At 40.6% G+C, this 13,099-nt stretch overlaps 1 protein-coding gene across 1 annotated transcript; it reads right to left on the bottom strand.

Moving 5' to 3' along the window:
• Positions 1-1,237: 1,237 nt before the first annotated feature.
• On the bottom strand, positions 1,238-1,843 carry LOC148770685 (uncharacterized). The gene has a single exon (XM_088817999.1). It carries the CDS (start codon positions 1,841-1,843, stop codon positions 1,238-1,240), a length of 606 nt encoding a protein of 201 aa, XP_088674125.1.
• Positions 1,844-13,099: the final 11,256 nt, after the last annotated feature.

Raw genomic sequence — 13,099 nt, 5'->3', positions numbered from 1 at the left:
ATAATTAACATTAGCATTATGATTAGTATTAGCATTAGAACATTAGCTCTGGCATCAACAATAGTGACATATTAGTATTAGTAATAGTATTAATATTAGTATTAGTATTAGTATTAGTATTAGTATTAGTATTAGTATTAGTATTAGTATTAGTATTAGTATTAGTATTAGTATTAGTATTAGTATTAGTATTAGTATTAGTATTAGTATTAGTATTAGTATTAGTATTAGTATTAGTATTAGTGTTAGTGTTAGTGTTAGTATTAGTATTAGTATTAGTATTAGTATTAGTATTAGTATTAGTATTGGTATTAGTATTAGTATTAGTAATAGCATTAGTATTAGTATTAGTATTAGTATTAGTATTAGTATTTGTATTAGTATTAGTATTAGTATTAGTATTAGTATTAGTATTGGTATGAGTATTGGTATTAGTATTAGTATTAGTATTACTAGTATTATTATTATTATTATTATTATTATTAGTATTAATATTAGTTTTAGTAATAGTAGGATTAGGATTAACGATTAATAATATTATTGAGATTATGATTAGTATTAGGATTAGCTTTAAAATTTGGATGATGATTATGATTAATATTAGTAGTAGTATTAGTATTATTAGTGCTAGTATTATTATTAGCATTAGAATTAATATTAATTAGTATTAGTAATATGTGGTATTTGTATAACACATCGTTGTGTCAAGGTAGTGGCGGCGTATACATATCTCATCTCTTTTGCAATATTTATAAGTTGTGTTGTTGTTTGAGTAATGTGCATCACTAATTGAAAGCCGCTATTGATAAACTTGCAGGTTATGTGCATCTCCATTGTGTTACTTCTCTGCTATAGTATTTGTTGTTATGTAAGTTATTCTGCAGAAGATTCACATGGTATAGTAGATTGTATTCCATAAAATAGAGTTATGCCATGTGTTTTAAATGATTTCACTTAATCTTCATATCGTGTTTTACGCGCTTCACGTTTTCTTCTTTGTAATATTTAATTGAATTTCATATGTTACAACTCATAATTAAGAGATAAAGTTTATGATTTTTTTGATTTCCTTTCATTTTGTTTTACTTGAATTGGTGTTGTTATACAGAGATAGTCATTTACATATTATTACTTTTCTTATTTTGAATCTGATCTACGTGCAATGCACTGGTGAAGTACTAGTATCCAATAAAACTTCTAACAACAATTTTTTTTTTGAGGATAAAATGAAAATATATTAGGCGAAATGCACCAGTTCAAGAGGGAGAGTAGAACCCTCATTACAGTTGTCACTAAATCTGGTAGCTAGTGCATGGGCCAACATATTGCTGCTGCGTTTAACAAAAGAAAAATCGCACAATAATAATGAACTAGAAGTGCGTAAAATGTCTTCAACGATAACTCCAAACGACGAGAGGGAAAACTCTCTCGCTTTAAGAACTTTCATTAATTGTAAGTAGTCACCTTTTAAAATGATCGAGTGGCATCCGTGATGTCGTGCTTGATTGATAGCTGTCAAAGCCACGTGAGCCTCGCAGTCCTCCACGGTCGGCCCGCCTTTGAACTTGCGGACCGCCCACCAAATGCATACCCTCCGTGAATCCCATGCAACCATCGCCACCGAATAAAAGTCCTTCTCGTTCGGAATAGCCGTGTCGAAGTTGAGCTTGAGCACTTCCTCAGGAGGAGGATTCCAACTCTGTGCATGCACCTGCTTCGCATCCGGGGTGGCCAAGATTTGGGCATGTGTATAAGTGTCAAGAAACCTCCGTCTCCATCCAAGAACCTCGTTTCGATGCATCGTTTCCTCTCCATGCCACAATGATGGCGAGATTGAACACATCATCCGCGAACATACCTCTCATACGGTTAAACCACTGCCACATCGTAGTGCATGAGTTTGTTGGTGTAATATTGAACGGCACGGTCTTCCACACTTCACTGAGTCCATCACAGTCCTGTATGGCGTGGGTTATGGTTTCCGAATGGTGACCGCATCGAGGACACGCCGGAGAACTACGGATTTTGCGTCGGAACAGATTCGATTCCGTAGGCAAAATGTCCGAGCAAGCTCGCCATAGAAATATCTGAATCTTAGGTGGAATATGTAACGCCCATAAATATTTACAATTTCGAGAGTAGTCCCCATTGTTAGAAATCCCTCCACCGTTGGTGCCACTATTCAAAATAGACGCGCGCAAGGCAATATTATAATAACAAGTCCGGACATAGAACTAACCATTTCGGGATGCGTGCCAGACCCAACGATCCTTCGTGTAGCAGCTACCTATGGCACCGATAAAATACGTGGCTGATCGACTGGCCAAAATTTCACCTCGATAACATCAAGGTTCCAAGAGTTGGTGTTGGAATTAACCAGATCAGACACTTTATTTGTTAAGGGATAGTAAATTGGTCGTTGTGTGGTAATTTTCTACATTTTCCCTTAACCACGGATCTGCCCAAATTGATGTATCACTTCCGTTTCCAATGCCCCGACGTAACCCCTGGATGAGCTAAGGCCGGGCCTTGAGTAAGCTTCGCCAGGTAGCTCACGGCCACGATCCGTAGCCCGCTCCCAGCAACTCGTTGTCCGGAAAATAATGAGCTTTCAATATTTTTGAAAGGAGAAGATCAGATGACATGAGTATCCGCCACAGTTGCTTGCCAACAATGCTAAATTGAAACTTCGTAAATCTCAAAACCCCACTCCCCCGTTAGACTTGGGCATGCAAAGCTTCCTCCTGGATAGCCATGCCAATCCTTTCCCGGTTCCTTTTCCCCACCAAAAACTCCTAATGCTGGATTCCAACTCATCCAATAGGCTGTGCGGCAATGCAATACAACTCCTCATATAAGTTGGTATTGCTTGGAGTATCGATTTGACCATAACCTCTTTCCCCGCTTGTGATAAGTGTTTTTCGTCCCATCCTTTCATCTTAGCCCACAACCTGTCTCGGAGTAGGAAAATATTTCCTTCTTAAACTTACCAATGGAAGCTGGCATCCCATGATACTTGTCGTAGCGATCGACAATTTGAAAGCCTAGCCGCTCATGAATTGTCTTTAGAGTTCCGGGGGTATTCGGGCTAAAGCTCATAGTAGTCTTCTCAAAGTTCGTCTCTTGCCCCGAAACCTTTGCGTACTGATTAAGAATATTTTTCAAGCAGGCTGCATCACCTTCGGTAGCATGGCAAAACAGTAACGTGTCATCCGCAAAGTACAGGTTAGAGATGACAGGTGCCATCAGAGCAAATTGGAAACCGTGTAATTCACCTTTGTCCATCGCCTGCTGAATCATAATACTAAGCATCTCTGCACAAAATAGAAACATATATGGAGAGAGAGGATCTCCCTGCCGGAGGCCCCTAGAGGGTGATAAGCCTCCATATTAGCGTATCTACGTATCTATCTATATTATATATATTATTCCTATTATTATTCTTATTTATTAGGTTACCTTGTATATTAGGTTTCCTTGTATATTAGGTTACCTTGTGTAGTAGGTTAGGGTTTCCTACATGTAACTATATATATGATTAATATACGTAAGAGATATCATTCTCTCTTTTCTCCAAATATATTTCTCCTATATGGTATCAGACACTAGGTTAACCTAGCCGTTTTTTTCTCTTTTTCTGCATAGCCGTGCCCTACCCCTTCTTCTCCATGGCCGGCGAATCTTCATCTTCTTCTCCCTCCACCGCCCCTCTCAATCCTTTTCACCTTGCTCATGCCATCTCTAATATCAAATCCCTTATCCCCGTTACTCTAGATCTAAAAAATCCTAATTATCAAAAGTGGAGCCACTTTTTCACGATTACCGTCGGTCGTTTCTGCCTCTCCGATCTTCTCCATGGCAAACCCCGACCGGATTCGATTTCCACCGACGAATGGCAGCGAGCCGACTATCTCCTCCAATCTTGGATCTACGGCACCATCTCCGACGATCTATCCAGCATGGTTCTCTCAAAAACCTCCAACGCCAGTGATCTATGGAACGCCATCTCTTCTCTCTTCACCGATAACAAAGACTATCGAGCCATTCAACTTGAAGAAAAATTCAAGTCCCTCAAGAAAGGCGCTCTCTCCATTCACGATTACTGTCAAATAATCAAGACCACGGCGGACAGCTTGGCCGATGTCGGAAATCCAATCTCCGACAAACAACTCGTTCTACAAACCCTACACGGCCTTCCGAAAAATTACGGGACCGTCGCCAATCTCATCTCCTTTCAAAATCCCCTCCCCACCTTTCTACAGACTCGTTCGCTCCTTCAGATGGAAGAAACAAGAATTTCTGAACCGGAGCAGACCGCTGCTGTTTTCTACGCCTCCAACGCGAACTGTCCATCCAACAGTTGCAACAGTTCCTGCAACAGTTCCCGCGGAGGAAGTTCTTCGCGCTATCAGCGCGGGGGTGGCCGATCCAACCGTCGCGGAGGTCGCAACACTAACCGTCACCCCATGCAGCACTACGGCTATCATAGTGCTCATGGCGCATCTCAACCTCACCGTCTCTGTTATCCCAACCTCACCGCCACCACACCACATAAACTCGCCCCCCGTTCTACTCCTTGTGTCTATCTCGGTCACCCTTCCTCTCACAAAGGCTATCGTTGCCTTGATAGGTCCACTGGCCGAATCATAATTTCTCGTCATGTTATCTTCGACGAAACTAACTTTCCTTTTGCTGAGTCCACTCCCCCCAAAAACACACTTCCCCCTTCTGCCTTGGACGAAAACACACCATCCTTGTTCCTCCTCCCTCAGACTTCGTCTAACTGTTGCAACAGTTCCTCCAACTGTTCCAATAGTGAACCATCCTGTTCCAACAGTCCGTCCAACAGTCCCATAACACAGCCAACACCTATTTCTCCTGCAGCACCACCTGTCGACCACAACCAGCTCACAACCCCTTCTCCTACTCCCCCACCTCCCCCACCTCCCCTTGCTCATCCTATGGTGACTCGCAGTAAAGTGGGCATCCACAAACCCAAAGTCCCCTTCTCTCTCGTTGCATCCTCTACCTCTCCCATTCCCACCAACTATCGCCAAGCTCTTCTTGACCAAAATTGGCGAAACGCCATGATTGAGGAATATACTGCTTTAATTAAAAACAATACTTGGAATGTTGTGCCCCGCCCCCCGTCTACTAATGTTATTTCTGGTAAGTGGATATACAAACAGAAACTCAAGTCTGATGGCTCCCTTGAGCGATATAAAGCACGGTGGGTTGTTCGTGGGTTTCACCAGCAGGCTGGCATCGACTTTGACGAGACATTCAGCCCAGTTGTCAAACCAGCCACTGTTCGAACAGTCCTCAGTATTGCTCTCTCGCGATCATGGCCAATCCACCAGCTTGACGTGAAAAATGCCTTCTTACATGGCAATCTCTCTGAAACTGTCTACTGCGAGCAACCTCCCGGATTCGTCGATCCATCTCGCCCCACTCACGTGTGTCGTCTCAACAAAGCACTCTACGGCCTCAAGCAGGCACCACGTGCTTGGTACAAGCGTTTTGCATCTCACATTACTACCATGGGGTTCAGAGAATGCAAGTCCGACACTTCACTCTTTGTGTACTGTCGCAACAGTTCACGCGACTGTCGCAGCAGTTCACGCGACTGTCGCAACAGTTCATGCGCCTACCTTCTGTTGTATGTCGATGACATTGTACTTACGGCCTCCACACCAGAATTGCTCCGCTCTATCATCGCTGCCCTTAATCAAGACTTCGCAATGAAGGATCTTGGCGATCTTCACTACTTTCTCGGCATCTCAGTCACTCGCTCGTCGAATGGGCTATTTCTCTCTCAACGCAAGTACGCCGACGAGATCCTAGAGCGTGCACACATGGCTTCCTGCAACCCTTGTCTTACGCCGGCTGACACAAAGAGCAAGTTGTCTTCGACCACTGGACCCCCCGTTGCTGACCCTACTCTTTATCGCAGCCTTGCCGGTGCACTGCAATACCTCACGTTTACTCGTCCTGACATCTGCTATGCTGTGCAACAAATATGTCTATTCATGCATGATCCGAGGGAACCTCATATGGCTGCTCTCAAGCGTATCCTTCGCTACATTCGTGGGACTCTCGATCACGGCCTTCAGCTCTCCCCCAATCCGGACCTCTCCCTTATCGCTTACTCCGACGCCGATTGGGGTGGCTGCCCTGACACTCGTCGTTCGACATCGGGCTATTGTGTTTTCCTAGGCAATAACCTCATCTCTTGGTCCTCCAAACGACAGGTCACTACCTCTCGGTCGAGTGCGGAGGCCGAATACCGAGCTGTCGCAAATGCCGTCGCCGAAACGACTTGGTTACGCAACCTACTTTCTGAGTTGCTCTGCCCGCTTTCGAAAGCCACTATTGTCTACTGTGACAACGTCAGTGCCGTCTACCTATCGAGCAATCCTATTCAACACTCTCGTACGAAACATGTGGAGATCGATATCCATTTTGTCCGAGACAAAGTTGCTTTGGGACACGTTCGAGTCCTTCACGTCCCATCCGCCTACCAGTTTGCCGATATCTTCACGAAAGGACTCCCTACTCAACTGTTCCAACAGTTTGTCTCCAGTCTCCACGTCCTCTCCTTTCCCGTTTCGACTGCGGGGGTGTATTAGCGTATCTACGTATCTATCTATATTATATATATTATTCCTATTATTATTCTTATTTATTAGGTTACCTTGTATATTAGGTTTCCTTGTATATTAGGTTACCTTGTGTAGTAGGTTAGGGTTTCCTACATGTAACTATATATATGATTAATATACGTAAGAGATATCATTCTCTCTTTTCTCCAAATATATTTCTCCTATACTCCAAACTACAATCCATTAAATAGAAACGAGTAAGAAACGGACGAAATGCAAAGCATGATAAGATCCACAAAGGGACGTAAGAAACCGAAAAGGGTAAGGGTTTTCCTAAAAAAAGCCATTCGGCCTGGTCGTAAGCTTTACTAATAGCAAGTTTTATAGCCATGTAATTGGTACGTTTGCAAGAGTTTGTCTTAATGAAGTGATTGATTTCAAAAGCCACTAACACATTGTATGTGATAAGACGCGTAGGAACAAAAGCGAACTGGGTTGGCGAAATAATAGAATCCAAACACCTCTTGAGGCGGTTGGTGATCACTTTAGATCCTAGCTTATAAATAACATTACACAAGCTAATGGGGCGAGGGGAGAACAATGAAAGTGGAGTTAAGGGTAGAGGGGAGATTCCTGTTATTTAAAAAATCAAGAACACACGAGATAACACTGGAGCCAAGAGTATTCCAATATTTTGTAAAGAAAATCACAGGAAGCCCGTCCGGACCAGGAGATTTTAATGGAGACATATTAGAGAGAGCATATGTTACCTCGTCGACAGTAAATGGCTGAGAAAGCATCTGGTTGTCTTCACTAGTCACCCGCGGCTCCAAACTCACCAATACCTCATCTATTTCTCCAACAACCGGCATAGTAGACAGGAAAATGTGGGCAAAGTAGTCCGCTATAATCTTCTCAATATCTTGGGGTCGGTTCTGCCAATTACCAGACTGGTCTTTCAACTTATCAACTGTGTTCGTCATTTTCCTAGACGAGGCCTTGGAATGGAAAAAAACAGTATTTTTTTATCTCTCTCTAATCCACTGAACCTTACTACGTTGCCTCCAATAAGTATTGTTGTCGCCATATAAAGTTTCCAGCTCCTCACGGATCTTGCGAATATCTGTCCGAACGACTGTCGTTTGTCTGCCCGAGTTGAGGGAGTGTAGGCGTCTTTGGAGTTCACCTATTCGATTTTGGGGTCGTCGAACAGTGGACTTACTGTTGGGTGTTAAATACCAACACACAAGTGTACGTATCGCAAACAAGTAGTAAAGTAGACTCGTGAGAGTCGGATGTCGATCCCACAGGGAATACGCAAATTATTTAATCCTAAGTACCAAATCCTAACAATTGTGATTTTTATCCAGCCTACGCAGGGTTGTCAAATTAATTAACTAATTAAATTAAAATAATTAAGAAAGCAATTAATCACGAGAAAATATCAATATAAAACGGATCTAGGATTTTATCTTCCCCATATGCGATAATTTTTCACCCAATTAATCTCCTATCATGCAAGTTATGATTCCCGATTATTAACCCAAGACACTAAATTACTCATAACCAGCTGTCGCTGCGTTATAAGCCTATTATTCATAAAAGATTCACTATATGTCTATGCAAACCTAATATAAATAAAGCATTAAATAACAAGTCTCGTAAACGGCTACCTAAGGTATTATCTGTATGTCTACGATAATACATGCAATTAACACACACATTCGGTGAAAAACTACTCGAAGGCTCTTCTATCCATGTTATAATTATTAAAACGATCTGTCAATCAATTCTAACAATAACAAATAGCAACATAAATTAGCTACGTTCATGCGCTAAATAAGATCAAGATAGAAGAAATAATCGAAGAATTAAACTTGCATAAAAGTAGAAAAATAGGTTTGAATTACCACATAGGGTTCCAATAAAATCCTAGAATAAAAACTTAGCTACTCATGTTCGTTACGAAAAGCATAATAAAAATACGAAAAATCATAAAAGCTAATAAAAGAGGAGAACTATGATGAAGAGTCGTCAAGTCTTCGTCTTCGTTCTTGTGCTCCTTGATTGCGTGTAGAAAGATGAAAAATAAAAACCTAAAGATTAAAGATAAAAGGTAAAAAGATCCATCTAATTGTGTGCTTTTGGCCGTTAAATAGGGTGCAAAAATATAATAGGGCGGGTTTCCTTGTGTAATTAAACTTCCTTCACTGCGCCCCTACGTCAATCCGGACGGCCGTGTGAAATATAAGCTTAAAACCCGCACGGCCGCGCGGTCTTCAAATCTTCTGAATTCTGATTATTTCACTTTTGGCCCACTTTTTCTCCGAATTTGCAGTTTTCACCCCAAAAGTTGCCAATTCTTCAATTTGCACCTAAAATACAAATAATAACCATATTAAGCACCAATTATCGTAAAAACGCATCAAAAGCTCCAATTAAAAGGTACAATTAAGTGTATAAATATACACTTAACACACCCCCAAACTTGAACTTTTGCTTGTCCTCAAGTAAAATCAAATTAAGAGCACAAAACAAAACCATACATCTCATTACATAGATCGATTGGTCAACTTCGCGTTTTCAGAACTTGCAATTATGATGATAATTCCTAGGTATTCGCAAGCTTAACATTCAACGGTACTTGTCACTCACCATTACCAACAATCACAAATCATACAATTGCTTCAAGTATCCAATATTTGACAGTTAAAGATAGAAAGAATTTATACTTACATGCATATATTTGACTCTAAATACTCACCAAATTATTTTACTCAACTAATATTGAACAATAAGCTATTGGGATCATTGGGGCTTTGTGGCTTTCAATTGTTAGGCTCTTTGGTCCGAGGTAGGTAATATGGGAATGTGTGGCTAATTTTCTTGAATTTAGGTGATTACGCCAAAATTTGAAAGATAGGCGTTTGAAACAATGAATTCACCTCTAGGGACTTTAATAAACTCGACTCTCCAAGATTCACACGTCAACACTTTTGCCTTTGAGGCAATGGATCGAGTTTTCAACACAATTCAACAACTAGTCCTTATCCCTTATAATCTATTCTTCTTCTTCTTCTATATATATTTTTTTTTAATCGAATCGAAAAATTTAGATATATATATATATATATATATATATATATATATATATATATATATATATATATATATATATATATATATATATATATATATGAAGATGCACATATATATATATCTATTATTCTTATTATTATTTTTTTTTTTATTATTTTTTTTATTTTTTATTTTTTTTTAATCGAAGAAGAAGAAAGATCTTATAAGAATTTTTCGACCGACCTCAAAGGGATAATTATTCAAAAATCTCCACTTTTCTACCTTCTACATATTGGCTAAAAGAAAGAACACCTTTTCTCCCAGGCTCAAATCAAGGTTCTAAGGATAAATTGACAAAAAATGTAGGCTTGAAAGGCTCAAACGGTTCAAAGAAGGCCCAAATCATATCCCAAATTACTTACTACCAACACTTCGTATCATAAATGTCCTAAGGTGAGATTTAAAACCGAACAAAGCATGATTGAGCACAAATAAATTCCAAATTTAAAATGCAAAACATTCAACCAAAGCAATGCACAAGGCGTGATTCCTAGCAATAATTCACTTCTACGTTCCGTTGAATCGAAAGCTAAACAAATATCTACTCCTTATCAACATAAAACAAGTAATCTCATCATCAAACATTGACCATCTCCCATCATTATAATTCATCGATGTGTCGAACAATTTTTTATTTTTTTTTTATTATTTTTTTTTAAAGCAAATAATAAAACGGACATAATAAAACGATAACTAAAGCATGCAAACTAACAAGCAAAACATAAACTAAAAAGCAAAACATAAATAAAACGCACATAAAAGAGAAACAAGTATTTAACCACCCCCAAACTTAAAATTCACATTGCCCTCAATGTGATTCGCCCGGAGTTTAAGGATAGAAAACACCTGTTTAAACGGCGGGACCATCGTCGGGTTGCTCACCAATTCCACCACGTGCATGAGCATCGTCCTCCTCGTCATCCTCCAATAGCTCGGGTACCGGCTCAATAATCGGTGCGGGAAAATCGTCGAACACCTTGTGGGCGTTCTTGGTGGAATGGGTTTTTCGAGAAAATTGCACCGTTCTTGAATCTCCCTGCGCAAAATCAATAACAAACCACCTTGATTACGTATTATGTATGTGTAGTTGGTAAATTTTCGGTGAAATTTGTCAAAGAAAAGAGAAAATTTTGAAAAAAAAGAAGGCGAAGGTTCGAAGTGGGGGAGAGAGGGGATTTGAAATTATGGAAATTATTTTTTTTTTCTTTTTTTTTTCCGCACGGCCGTGCGAGATTTAGGTGAAAAATCCGCACGGACGTGCCCTTTCTCAGAATTAGGCAGTAGCCTCTTCAATTTTCACACGGCCGTGCGAGATTTGGGTGAAAAATCCGCACGGCCGTGCCCTTTTCCAATTTGGGCAGTAGCCTCTTCGAATTTCACACGGCCGTGTGAAATTCCTGCCTTTTTTTTGCACGGCCGTGTGAATAATTGCAAAATTTGCAATTAAGCCCCTGAAAAATAAAAACTTCTTATTAGTGCCCCTGAAACTTTTTTTTTTTTTAAGTAAAAATAAAATAAGAACTAACACTAACAAGATAAATAAATAAAAACAAAGATTAAAAGAAAATAAAATAAAAGAAAGAAAAACGAAATCTCGGGTTGCCTCCCGAGAAGCGCTAAGTTTACAGTCTTCAGCCGGACTTTGTCTGCTTCTTTGTTCAAGCTAACGTGACCGAAGTCACTTGGCAATTGAATTCCTCTCCCCGATGACTCTCGTTTGATTTTTTAGGTGGCCACATCCTCCTTGCACGTTCATCACCGTTAGCACCCCAACTCTTTTGACTATCTCTCGGAGGTGTTGAAATTGAGTTCGCACAACAAACGTGCTCCTTCCGATTCCCTTTTCCGTTATCATCTCCTGCACTCAACGATGCTTTCCCATGGTCCAAAATTGAAACATCAAATTTTTCATGATTTGTAAAATCCATAAGATCAATAGTAAAACACTCATTATTCTCACATGAATTTTTATTAGCACAAAAAACATTAAATTTGATCGTTTCATCATGCACTGTCATTGTAAGATCACCACTCGCACAATCAATTAAAGTTTTTGAAGTGGCTAAAAACGGTCTCCCTAAAATCAGAGGTATCTCCTTATCTTCATCTATATCGAGTACAACAAAATCAACCGGGAAGATAAATTTGTTCACCTTTACTAGCACATTCTCTAAAATACCTTTTGGGTAAACCAAAGACCTATCGGCTAATTGCAGAGTTATAGCCGTAGGTTCAATTTCACCTAACCCAAGATTTTTAAAAGTGGAATAAGGCATAAGATTAATGCTAGCACCTAAATCAATAAGCGATCTAAAATTTTTACCTCCTATAGTACAAGGGATAGTGAACTTACCTGGATCGCCGAGTTTTTGTGGAAGGGGCCGTGTAAGAATTGCACTACATTGTTCCGTGAGTTGGATCATCTCGTTCCCTTGCAATTTCTTCCTTTTCGTCACGAGATCCTTGAGGAACTTCACCCACTTTGGCATCTTTTGAAGGGCTTCAATAAACGGAATATTTACTTGGATTTCCTTCAGCTTGTCCAAAAATCTTTGATAATCGGCATCGAGCTTCTTCTTTATAAGCTTCTGAGGATATGGAATTGGAGGGGCTCGTGATTTCACTGGAGATGATAGTGGTTCTTCGTGAGTCGCTTCTTTTTCTCCAAGCACGCTCGGCTTCTCGATCACAGTGTTTTGCTTCTCTTTTCGTGGGGCCTCCTTCAATTGTCTCCCATTCCTTAAACTCACAGCGTTGCACTGCTCGACGTTGTTCTTCCGAGGGTCTTCCGTATTCGACGGCAGTGCTCCCGATGGCCTCGTGGTTAGCTGGGTTGCAAGTTGACCCATTTGTGTTTCCAAATTCCAGATGGAGGCTTGGGTGGTTGTCATGAATTGTGCCAAGATATTTGCGAGATCTACACCTTGAGGTTGAGCTTGAGGCGGATTTTGGAATCCGGGAGCTGGTCGTGAATGATTTGGCGGTTGACCTTGAGGTGTTGCTTGCCTTTGTCCTTGCTGATTTCCTCCCCACCCAAAGTTAGGGTGATCGTTCCATCCGGGATTGTAAGTATTGGAGTACGGGTTCCTCTGTTGTCTGTTGGTGTCATGCACATAATTCAGAGACTCCGTTTCTTCTACGCGCTGGTCAGGAACTTGGATTGCGTGGACTTGCTGAGTCTGCAAAGCCGCTACTTGCTTCGATAGCTTCTCCAATTGGGCCGTGATTGCAGTGACTCCGTCTAACTCCAAAATTCCTCCCGTCTTGACTGCTCCGCTATTCGACCGGTCCGATGCTCGCATGTATTTATTTCTGGCGATTCGTTCCAAGAGCTTGTATGCTTCGTCGTAGGTCAAACT

Source organism: Erythranthe guttata, chromosome 5 (assembly GCF_056151865.1).
Source record: "Erythranthe guttata isolate IM_541 chromosome 5, IM_541, whole genome shotgun sequence".
NCBI lineage: Eukaryota > Viridiplantae > Streptophyta > Magnoliopsida > Lamiales > Phrymaceae > Erythranthe > Erythranthe guttata.
The sequence above is the reverse complement of the archived record's forward strand: the minus strand, read 5'-3'. Positions and strand labels throughout refer to the sequence as shown.

Coding starts and splice junctions, on each gene's coding strand:
- LOC148770685 (XM_088817999.1), bottom strand. CDS start 1,843: ATGTGTTCAATCTCGCCATCATTGTGGCATGGAGAGGAAACGATGCAT.